The sequence below is a fragment of the Homarus americanus genome, unplaced genomic scaffold, assembly GCF_018991925.1.
Source record: "Homarus americanus isolate GMGI-L3 unplaced genomic scaffold, GMGI_Hamer_2.0 scaffold821, whole genome shotgun sequence".
Classification (NCBI taxonomy): domain Eukaryota; kingdom Metazoa; phylum Arthropoda; class Malacostraca; order Decapoda; family Nephropidae; genus Homarus; species Homarus americanus.
The window spans coordinates 62,501-74,714 of NW_024727195.1; the positions used below are offsets into that span (position 1 = coordinate 62,501).

At 41.1% G+C, this 12,214-nt stretch overlaps 1 protein-coding gene across 1 annotated transcript in view; it reads right to left on the bottom strand.

The window, feature by feature from the left end:
* Positions 1-11,980, bottom strand: part of LOC121865803 (vegetative cell wall protein gp1-like) — a 15,760-nt gene extending 3,780 nt beyond the window's left edge. Inside the window, exons 1-2 of the mRNA XM_042365363.1 lie at positions 11,961-11,980; positions 11,268-11,567 (exon numbers count right to left, since the gene is read on the bottom strand). Of these exons, the coding sequence (XP_042221297.1) occupies positions 11,268-11,567; positions 11,961-11,980 (320 nt within the window). The remainder of the gene's footprint in view (positions 1-11,267; positions 11,568-11,960) is intronic.
* Between the last annotated feature and the right edge of the window lie 234 nt (positions 11,981-12,214).

Below are 12,214 nucleotides of genomic sequence, written 5' to 3' on the forward strand. Positions count from 1 at the left end.
CACCAACCCAACCCAACCCAACAGCTAACCCAACTACAACCCAACCCAACCCCTGACAACCCAACCAGACACCTTCTAACCCTACAACCCAATTCAACCCAACAAACCAACATTGAAGAACCCCCACCAAAAAAAAAATCACCACCCCATCACCAAACTAAATACAATTGGTGGTTAGGTTAGGTGGGTTAGGTTAGGTTAGAGATTAGAAACTAGGTCCAGGTTAGGATTAGGATTAGGTTAAGGCAACTAGGTTAGGTTAGGTTAGGATTAGAAAACTTGACATCCAGTGAGTGTTGAGAGAAGAACATTACCTAGCGAGCATAAGATGGTGTTTGGTGGCAGTCACGTATGCTTTATCTAGGAGATGTAGCTGAGACAATGGTCCTGAAGGAGTGAGTGGGAGAGAGAGAGAGAGAGGGAGGAAGAGAGGGGAGGGAGGAGAGGGGAGGATGACAATAGTGAGGGTAGAAGGAGATGACAGAGGAGGGTAGGGAAACATGGGGAGAGTGTGAGACAATGGTAGTGGGGAGATGGTAGAGAAAGAGAGGATAAGTGGGAAAGAGAGGAGGAGGAAAGGCTGTGTGAGAGAAGGATGAAAGGAGAGAGAGAGAGAGAGAGAGAGAGAGAGAGAGAGAGAGAGAGAGAGAGAGAGAGAGAGAGAGAGAGAGAGAGAGAGAGAGAGAGAGAGAGAGAAGAGAGAGAGAGAGAGAGAGAGAGAGAGGGAGTAAATGGAATAAGAACACAAAGCTAGAGACAGAGAAAGACAATGAGAGAGAGAAAGAAAGAGAGAGAGAGAGAGAGAGAGAGAAGAGATCCTTCACCACCAGGTCACGTATCCTACACCCGGTAGAGTGGGTAGGAACTTCCCAATGATCCTCAAGATATTTCCCTTTATTTTGTTTCCTTCTTCTTTGTTTGATTGGCGCCATGAGAGAGAGAGAGAGAGAGAGAGAGAGAGAGAGAGAGAGAGAGAGAGAGAGAGAGAGAGAGAGAGAGAGAGAGAGAGAGAGAGAGAGAGAGAGAGAGATTGTGATAACCTTGAAATAAAAGAGAGAAGAAAGAAAGAAAAGAAAAATCCAAAATGCAATAGAGAAAGAGAAATAAAGATAGAGATAAAGAAAACGACACAGAAGGAAGTGAGAAGCTGGTCACGTCTCCCATGAATGTACCAAGGAGTGAGAGAGTGAGAGAGAGAGAGAGAAGCAGCTTGAACGTGTGTTTTCTTCCAACACTTTCTTTCTCACTCTCTCTCGACTCTCCCACTGATTGAGACACACTGAGAGGGAGAGGGGTGCGTTGGAGATGGCAAAAGAAGGAAGAGTGTGGTGAAAATGATGTTTGGTTTAGTGTAATAATAATAATAATAATAATAATAATAATATAATATATAATATATAATAATAATAATAATAATACGGTAGTAGTGGTGATGATCCACACACACACACACACACACACACACACACACACACACACAAAGTTATCTCAACATTAAAAACAACTTAAGCTTTTCTCGACAGTCACTTGAGAAAGCTTAAAAAGACCAGTGTTGTTGGTGTTACCTGCTTTAATTAACGCTTTGTTTTACCTGTTTATGTTAGTCAGAGGCAGTTATTATTACTGTTATTATTACTGTTATTATTACTGTTATTTTTGTTGTTATTATTACTGTTATTGTTGTTTATATCATTGTGGTTATTGCTGTTATTATTATTATTATTATTATTATTATTATTATTTGTGTTTATATTTATGTTTGTAGTAGTAGTAGTAGTAGTAGTAGTAGTAGTAGTAGTAGTAGTAATAATAATAATAATAATAATAATAATATAACAATAATAACAACAATAACACTAACAATAAAATCACCAATACATAACATTTTCAACATAATCACCTCCCCTCAAAAAAAAATACTCCACCAACATGTCAGAACCATACGAAATTACATGCATTGAAACACAGCCCCCTCCCCCTCCTCCCACCTCCCCTCCCCCCTCCCCCCCCCCCCCCCCAGAAAAATAGTTTGTCAGTGTAGAAAAAAAACTTAAGAGAGCTGTGCCAGGCATATAACACAGCTTCCCCTCCCCCTTCCCCCCTCCCCCTCCCCTCCCCCCCCCCCTTGTTCCCTGAGAGTTTGAGTGTGCTGACAATTGTTGGCTTTGTGTCTGATAGAAAGGTCTGGGGATTTTATTTGCCATTCTATTTTCTATAAAGTTAATGGTAAGCTTTAGGTTTTTTTTTAATAGTAATATATAATGGGTTTATGTAGTTGGTGGTGGTTTAGTTTTAATCGTTTATGTTAATTTGTGTATTAGAAAATGATTAGGTTTTTTTTTTTTAGATGGGTATAATTTATGTTGATTTGTAGATTAGAGAAACAATATAATTAAATTAATTTATATACAAGACCACACTCAGGGTCATGTAACTGTATACACCACGTCAGCTCATACATAATACAATAATCAAGAGAGACAGAGAGAGACATACACACACACGTCTTTATCTCATGGCAGAGGTTAAGAGAACATATCTCTCATCTCTCCGTCTCTCTCAGTCAGTGTTTGAGAAAGAGTGTTGATCTGAGTGCTGGTAATTAGGTGAAAGGATTGCCCCAAGCTACTGTCACAACCGTAGTACACACCTAGCCAACCCATCCAGCCCATATAGGAGCACATACTGATTGCTTTAAGAACGGCCCAGTCAAACCATTGTAAAAATTATCAACACCTAATTATTATATATCATATTTGTATCACTTATGTTTGCCTGTATATCATTTGTAAATCAAGAGACCTACTTCCCAATTATGTAATTAGTATATTTTCAGCCTTCCGGCTGCCATGCTCTCAATAAACGTTAGTATTTATTATTATATTATTATTATTATTATTTGTCTATATACTATTATGTGTACACACACACACACACACACACACACACACACACACACACACACACACACACACACACACACACCCTATCTGCTTGTCTTCTTGCAAGTGGCAGTGAGGTGCTCTAGAGGGTCACCGGGGAGAGGAATAAGTGAGTGCCACGCTCCTCTCCATCTGTGTGGCACTGGCACTGTGGGGATTTCAGCTATCCAGGAAAAAGGGTGAGAGTGCTAACCTTTCTTCTTTTTCCGCCTCGTTCTACATGTGGCACCCTCCCCTCCCCCTACCTTGATTTGGCACCCCCTCCCCTTTCCCCCTAACTTGATTTGCACACCATAGATATTGGCACCCCCCGCCCTTCTCCCCTACCTTGATTTGGCACATAGATCTTGGCCCCCCGCCCCTTCTCCCCTACCTTGATTTGGCACCATAGATCTTGCACCCCCGCCCCTTCTCCCCTACCTTGATTTGGCACCATAGATCTTGGCACCCCCCCCCCCTTCACCCCCTAACTTGATTTGGCACCATAGATCTTGGCCCCCCCGCCCCTTCTTCCCCTACACTTGGTTGGCCCATAGATCTTGGCTCCCGCCTCTCCCCCCCTAACTTGATTGCTACCATAGATCTTGGCACCCCCGCCCCTTCTCCCCTAACTTGATTTGTACCATGGATCTTGGCACCCCGCCCCTTCTCCCCCTAACCTTGATTCCTTAGATCTTGAGCCCCCCCGCCCTTTCTCCCCCCTAACGATTTGGCACCATAGATCTTGGCACCCCGCCCTTCTCCCCCTAACGATTTGGCACCATGGATCTTGCACCCCGCCCCTTCCCCTACTGATTTGGCACCATAGATCTTGGCACCCCGCCCTTTTCCCCACCTTGATTTGGCACCATGGGTCTTGCCTTGATTTGGCACCATGGATCTTGCACCCCGCCCCTTCTCCTACCTTGATTTGGCACCATAGATCTTGGCCCCGTCCCTTCCCCTACCTTGTGTGGCACCATGGGTCTATAGGGTATTGATAGGGGTGGGGGATTAAGGTCTCTACCTCTAAATTCTTCAATGGCACTGTGGTGATAAGGCCACATGGAGGGGGAGACAAATGAGGGCCAATGTGGCACTCTAATTCACTGATCCTTGGAGGTAAACCTTTTCCTGGTGGCGACTTGATAACCTAACCTAACCTAACCTAACCTAACCTAACCTAACCTAACCTGACCAAACACAAAACATTACGTACATACATACATACATACATACATACATACATACATACATACATACATACATACATACATACATACATACAGGTGTTAGTTTTATGTTTCGTTTGTTTTGATAATATTAAAGTTTTGTTTTTTTCACTTAACCTCAAATGTTATTGTTGACGAGGGATTTACATAAGACCAGTTGCTGTATTTGGTTAGGTGGCTTTGATGGCTGAGTGGCTGAGTGGCTGAGTGGCTGAGTGGTGGCTGAGTGGCTGAGTGAGTGGGTGACTGAGTGGGTGGGTGGCTGAGTGAGTGAGTGGGTGAGTGGCTGGCTTTGCTGACTAACTAACTAATTAACTAACTCCCATAACTAACTAACTAACTAACTAACTAACTAATTAACTAACAAACTAACTAATTAATTAACTAACTAACTAACAAACTAACTAGCTAACTAATTAACCAACCAACTAACAACTAACTAACTAAGCACAACTAACCAACCAACTACGCGCCAACTAACTAACTAACTAACTAACTAACATAACTAACTAACCAACTAACTAACTAACCAACTAACTAACTAACCAACTCAACCAACTACCCAACTGATTAACTAACTAACTAACCAACCAACTAACTAACCAACTAACCAACTAACCAGCCAACTGGCAACTGCACAACTAACTAACTAACTAACTAACTAACTAACTAACTAACCAACTGCAACTAACTAACCAACCAAGCTAACAACCAACTAACACAACCAACAACCAACTAACCAACTACGCAACTCAACTATCTAACTAACTAGCAACATAACTAGCAGCACAACTGGTGGCTAACCGGCTAACTGGCTAGCAACCAACTAGCTAACTAGCTAACCCCAACTGGCAACTGGCCAACTGCTAGCTGCCAACTACCAACTAACCACGCCACAACCAACCAACAACCAGCTAACATAACCAACTAACCAACTAGCAACACAACTGCAACTCAACTAACTAACTGCACAACCAACTAACCAACTAACTCAACACAACTAACCAACCAACTAACTAACTAACTAACTAACTAACTAACACAACTAACTAACTAACTAACTAACTAACTAACTAACTACATAACTAACTAACTAACTAACTAACTAACTAACTAACTACATAACTAACTAACTAACTAACTAACTAACCAAACATCAGCCCCTGTGAAGTGTTCCCTCAAACAACCAATTACAGCAGACAACATCGGTCTTGTTAATTGGTTAGAAATTTATTACTAATTGGATATTTTTTTCAACGTTGACTGACGGACATTAACCCATTTTTGTAACTTGATTTGATAACTAGAAGTGTGTTTATTTGTTTTTGTTTAATTGTTTGATTTTTGTTTTGTGTTTTTGTTTATTTGTTTACGATTAAGAGTCTTTCATTCATTAGTTGTGACGTCACGAGAGGTATATTTTGATGCGTGTTATTTTTCATTTTATTTGTAAGTTGTTGTTATGGTTGTGTTTACAGGACAAAACACTATGTTGTGTCGTGTGTTATTTGGACAAGACACTATTTACATATCATCTTAAATATCACGATTGTTAACTAAATATATCGAGTACCTTAGAAATAATTAATCACTTTATTACGTAGAGTATTTAACACTGATTTATAAATATATATATATATATATATATATATATATATATATATATATATATATATATATATATATATATATATATATAATCCATTAATAACATATATATACACTTAATTTATGCAACTAATTAATTATACTCATTAAGCACTTTCTAAATATACATACAGGGTACATACATACATACCTACATACATACATACATACATACATACATACATACATACATACATACATACATACATACATACATACAGTACATACACATTACAACTTCTTCATTATCCACCACCACCAGCAGCAGATGCGCTCGAGTAATGTGGTGTAGCCCGACGCAAGTATTGGCTTGCCCCCCCCCCCAACCTTGACTGTTCTGGTGTACAAAAATGACTTTACTAACGAGTCTATCTCCCACTCTCCCTGCCCCTCTCTCTGTCTCCCTCCCTCCCTGTTTCTCTCCGTCTCCTCCCTCCTCCCTCCCTTCTTAGGCCAGGAATGTGGTCACTGTGTGTTAAAATTGTGCCCAAAGTGAGGAAGATGATGACGATGATGATGATGATAAATAATTATGCTACTACTACTACTACTACTACTACTACTATTACTATTACTACTACTACTGATAATAATAATAACACTAACACCAACAACACCACCACCAACACCACCATCACCCACACCAACACTCACCATCACCCACACCAACACTCCATCACACAGCACCAACACTCACCAACACCCACACCAACACTCACCAACACACAGCACCAACACACCAGCAGGTCTTAGAGGATTTTCACGGTCTAAGGACAGGTCTCCGAAAGTCAACAAAATTAGACCATTTCCAGACCGTCATTTGAAGGCGTTGTCGGACCAGACCCGCGTGGTGCTTAACTGGCTAATTGTGGCTGGCAATCCTCTTACTGCTAATGGCTGAAGCTTAATTACCAGGAGGTATGTCTCTGTCAGGGAATGGCGGGCTAAACCTAACCCTCGAAATTGGCTCATTGAAGCGGTTGTAGCGACGGACGGAAGCGTTTGTTTTTGGTCTACGTAATGGCGGCGGTATTGTTTTGAAAGGGAGCATTTGGTATTTATTGAGCTATGTATCGTTTGGTGTGAATTCATAGATAATATGACATATTTTACGCAATTATCAACTTTCTAAATCACTTTTTAACATAAATGATGCCAGTATCTCTCTCTCTCTCTCTCTCTCTCTCTCTCTCTCTCTCTCTCTCTCTCTCTCTCTCTCTCAGTAACGTCTTGGCCTCACACTTCAAGGTGGACCTCAACCACCAGATGCTGAATGATTCATTTGACATCTTCGCCTCAGGGACCAGCTGACCTTGACGACCTGTCAGGGTGGTTTACTAATGAGTCTCTCTCTCTCTCTCTCTCTCTCTCTCTCTCTCTCTCTCTCTCCGTCGATTTACTCTATTTCCCCAAACATGTATAAATTACTCTATCTATCTGTCTACCTCCATATCCTTCTTTCTCTCACTGTCTCTTTCTTTCTCTCACCATTCCCTGTTTCTCCTCTCCATCCCCGTCTTTCTCTTACTTTCTCTCACCGTCTCTGTGTCTCCTCCCCGTGGCGGCTTTTACTACAACAACAACAACATTGGAATTGCATTGTCAAGCCAACCCCTCACAATCTAATATTGAAAACGAATATTTATTGGTGATGCCCCAGTCATTGTTAGCGCTCAAATATAATATTTTCACACACACACACACACACACACACACACACACACACACACACACACACACACACACACACACACACACACACACACACACACATTTACTTTCTCTTCCTCTCACTCAATTGTTTCTTCCCTCTCTCTCTATCTATCTCTCGTTCTCTCTCTTCCTCTCACTCTTTCTTTCTTCGTCTACCTATTTCTTCCCCATCTCTCTCTCTCTCTCTCTCTCTCTCTCTCTCTCTCTCTCTCTCTCTCTCTCTGTTGCCTTACCAAACCACCACCACACCTCCGCCAAGGAATCGATCGTCAAGTTGATTGCAATCTGGCCAGTGAGTGTATACAAGAAATGAGTGAGTGCGTGTGTGTGTGTGTGTAGAGTGCGTTTCCTTCCGTCCCTCCACTTAAGTGTATAATGGAAGTGTGTTTTCGATATGCACTCACCAGTTCCTCTTGTAATGTAGTGAAATGTGATTCTTCAGTTGTATAATGTTGTATAATGTATGTGTCCCGTTATTGTATTCTAGTGTTGAGTTATGTATATTATTGTTTTTTTTGTTCTATCTTATTATTTATCGTTTAATTTTCTCTGTTATTCACTTTCATTCTTGAGTTGTGTATTATTATTTTTTTTTTCTATTCACCGTAAAAATATTTTCATCTTTTACACTTCGTTTGGCGTTCTGTTTCTCTCTCTCTCTCTCTCTGTGTCAACAAAGGTAAATTCTTAGTGTAATCCGTCCAGGTAAATGCTGTAAATGGTCTTTATACACCTCCACCTGTTGGGATGAGTACAGGTGTTCTATTTTCAACTCTTTCACTCACATATTCTCTTATTTTCACACTCTTTCTCACTCTCACACTCACATACTTTCTCATTCTCTCACTTTCGCTCACTTTACCACCCCTGCCAGTGCCTCACCCCTGCCAGCGCCTCACCCCTGCCATTACCAAATAAATATTGCGACAACACTATGCAGTATTAAATTCTCCATGAAATAACGACTTCACGGTCTGTCTCGAAACGTTATCCTCAATGTAATGGTGAAGTGAATGTATTTGTGTTAGTCCTTACATAACACTCGGACATATATCACTCTCTGTCAACACGGTAATTCCTAGGTTATTTCGCTAAAAATATTAGTGAACTATCCCATCCTATCCTAACCTAACCTAATCTAACCTAACGTAACCTAACCTAACCCACTTTAAACTAGCCTAACCTAACCTAACCTAAGCCAATTTAAACTAACCTAGCCTAACACAATTTACACTAACCTAAACTAACAGTAACTGAACCTCATGCTAACATAACATCCCAATTTAAAGTAAACTAACCTAGTCCACCCTAACGCTAACCTAACTTAACCTAACCTAACCCCACAAGGTAGCGTTAGGGTGTTTAATCAGCAGGTGAAATAAGCTGAGGTGGGCTAATTGTCAGGTAATTTATGTCAATTAATGATACAAATTAATCCCGTAATAACGTTGCAATAAATTAATCAACAGACACAGGTAATGCAACATGTTTACCACTTCCATCAACTATATTATCTACATCTTTGACTAAGTATATAATTTCTGCAATTGCATTTTCAACACATAATTATCACTTCTTATTTTTTTTTTTTTGTTATCAAAGTCATTTTATGTCAAGTTTAAACGGTCAATATAATGTTGCAAGTAATATTTTTTTCTTTCTTTCAAATTTGATCTGTTATTTCATCTTTGCAATTGCATCATCAACACACACTATTGCCACCACCACTTCCGCCTTTGACTCGCGTTGCAACTAAAAAATTATCTCAATTCAACCTATCACTTCACCTTTGCAATTGCACCATCAACACACAATCCATCACTGCATCACTTCTTCCCACGTTATCAAACTCTATATTTCAACTATAATCTATCCTTCAAATGTTGCAAACGACTTACTTACTTCTAACACCCACCTGCAATTGCATCATCAACACAATCGTCACCATCACCGTCTCTGAGTCCGTGTTATCAGAGGAGGAATTCTTCAACACAAGGAATCAATTTCACGTCAACGGAAGAAATGAGTTTCCTCTTCTACAGTAGTTGTTCACCCATTGTTGTGACAGAAATTGCGTCTTCAAACACACACACACACACACACACACACACACACACACACACACACACACACACACACACACACACACACACGGCTCCCTTTCAGGCCCCTCTGACAGACAAACAGACAGACAGACAGACACAGAAAGACAGTGGAGAGAACTAGAAATAGAGAGAATAACAAGATATAGGAGTGAGAGAGAGAGAGAGAGAGAGAGAAGAGAGAGAGAGAGAGAGAGAGAGAGAGAGAGAGAGAGAGAGAATATGTGTATAAATGTGTAAAGTAAAGCGTGTGTGTGTGTGTGTGTGGTGTGTGTGTGTGTGTGTGTGAAGTGTCTCAGAGTGAGTGTATGTGGAAGGTATGAGAACAAAGTGTCTTAAGTGAGAGAGTATGAGCGTGGAAGTAGTGTGAGTGTGTGTGAATGAGAGACAATAACAAGACGAGAGATGAGTAGGAGGTGTGAATATTTTGGGCACCTTGACCATTGACCACTCTGAGACACACCCCACCCCACCCCACCCACCACCCCCACCCCCACCCCACACCCTCAACCCACCCCACCCTCCCACACCCCACCCCCACCCCACCCTACCTCAACCCCACCCCACCCCACCTCCCACCCCACCTCCACCCCACCCTACCCTCCCCACCCCTACCCACCACCTCACCACCAAACATAATAATAATAAAAAATACAAATAGATAAAACTGAAAAAAAACGGATAATAACAACAGGAGTAACTAAAAAATAAATAACAAAATAAATAAAATCCCTTTGAGTCTAATTAATGAGAATCCACATAGACACTGACGAATGACGATGATTACAGACAGAAACAACCAATTAACGAACGACTTTAGGAACAGGAAAGAAAGACTGACAGACACACAAAGGGAAGACGAATTATGGGAAAATTTATTGTGTGGAAAAAAGTCATTAGTCTATGTGGATCACGTAGATTACCCCCACAGTTTAGCCCCCTACCCAGCTTAGCCCCCTCCAGCTTAGCCCCCTCACCCAGCTTAGCCCCCTCCAGCTTAGCCCCCCACAGTTCAGCCCCTCACCCAGCTTAGCCCCTCACCCACAGGCCTTTATTTCAAGTGAAGATTAATATAACTTCACAGAGCCTAACCTAACCTAACCTAACCTAACGCTAATTTAACCTAAATTAGACTAGCTAGCATATTGTTGGTTTTGTTGTTGTTGGTGGTGGAGTTTTTTTTTTGTTGCTGGTGGTTGAGTTTTTTGTTGTTTTGGTGGTGGTGGGTTTTTGTTGTTGTTTTTGTTGTTGGTGGTGGGGAGTTTTTTTGTTATTTGTTGTTTTTTTTTGTTGTTATTTTGTTGTTGTTTTTGCTTTATTTTTGTAATTTTTGTTTTGTTGTTGTTTGCTGTTGTTTTTGTTGTTATTTTTTGTCGTTATTTTTGTTTTTTTGTTATTGTTTTTGTGCTTTTGTTGGTTGTTGTTGTCGCCACTTAAGGCCAGACACGTCAACACCTGAGACGCTCACCTGCTTATTTCCTCTCTCTCTCTCTCTCTCTCTCTCTCCTCTTCTCTCTCTCTCTCTCTCTCTCTCTCTCCCTTCATCTCCCTTCTCTCTCTCTCCTCTCTCCTCTTCATTACTCCCTCTGTATCTCTCCTGAATGGAAAATCAGAGAGCATTAGTAAACCTTATCTAGAATTACCGCGTTTACAATAGCTCTTTCCGAGAGCTTAGGGGGAGTCTAAGGTCTTCTGAAGATTTCTGAGAGCTACTGAGAGCGGGTTTCTGTGGGCTTCTAGGACTCTTGAGGACTTTAGAGGGTTTCTGAGGTTTCTGAGGTTCGATGGTTTCTGATGGTTTATAAGGGCTTCTGAGAGCTTCTGAGTGCTTCTGAAAGCTTTTGGGTGTTGCTGAGAGTTTCTGAGATCTTCTGAGAGAGCTTCTGAGTGTTTCTGAGAGATTCCGTGGGTTTTGAGAGCTCTGGGGGGTTTCTGAGAGCTTCTGTGCAAATCTGGATGGCCAAATCAATGCTGGGAATTTATACCACTTCTCTTAATGCCAGAATTGGAATTTCTTCGCTGACTACTGCTGCCGTAACACGAAGGTAAACTGTCAGCTGCGAGAGACACACTAGCGTTCCAGGAAGGTTTCAGGCATTTACTTTCAGTCTCTATCTCTCTCTGTCTCTCGCTCTCTCCTCCTCACCGCTTCTGGAACATATGTCTGGAATCTCTCTCTCTCTCTCTCCTCTCTCTCTCTCTCTCTCTCTCTCTCTCTCTCTCTCTCTCTCTCTCTCTCTCTCTCTCTCTCTCTCTCTCCTAGCCATTCTTGGAACACATGCTTGGAATCTCTCGTCGTCAGTGTTAACCTAAATCTGGTTATCCTCACCTGTAATTAATCTTACCTGGCAATTATCACGCTCATAATAACACACCTGACATTTGATAATCCTCATCTCTGACCTTCAAGACTCATGACTGGAATTATAATAACAGGAATGAGTCAAATCTAGTAATATAAACACTGAAATAATTGGTATAGAATTATCACAACTTAGAGTATAAAGTAACCTAACCTAACCTAACCTAACCTAACCTAACCTAACCTAACCTAACCTAACCAACCTAACCTAACTAACCTAACCTAACCTAACCTAAC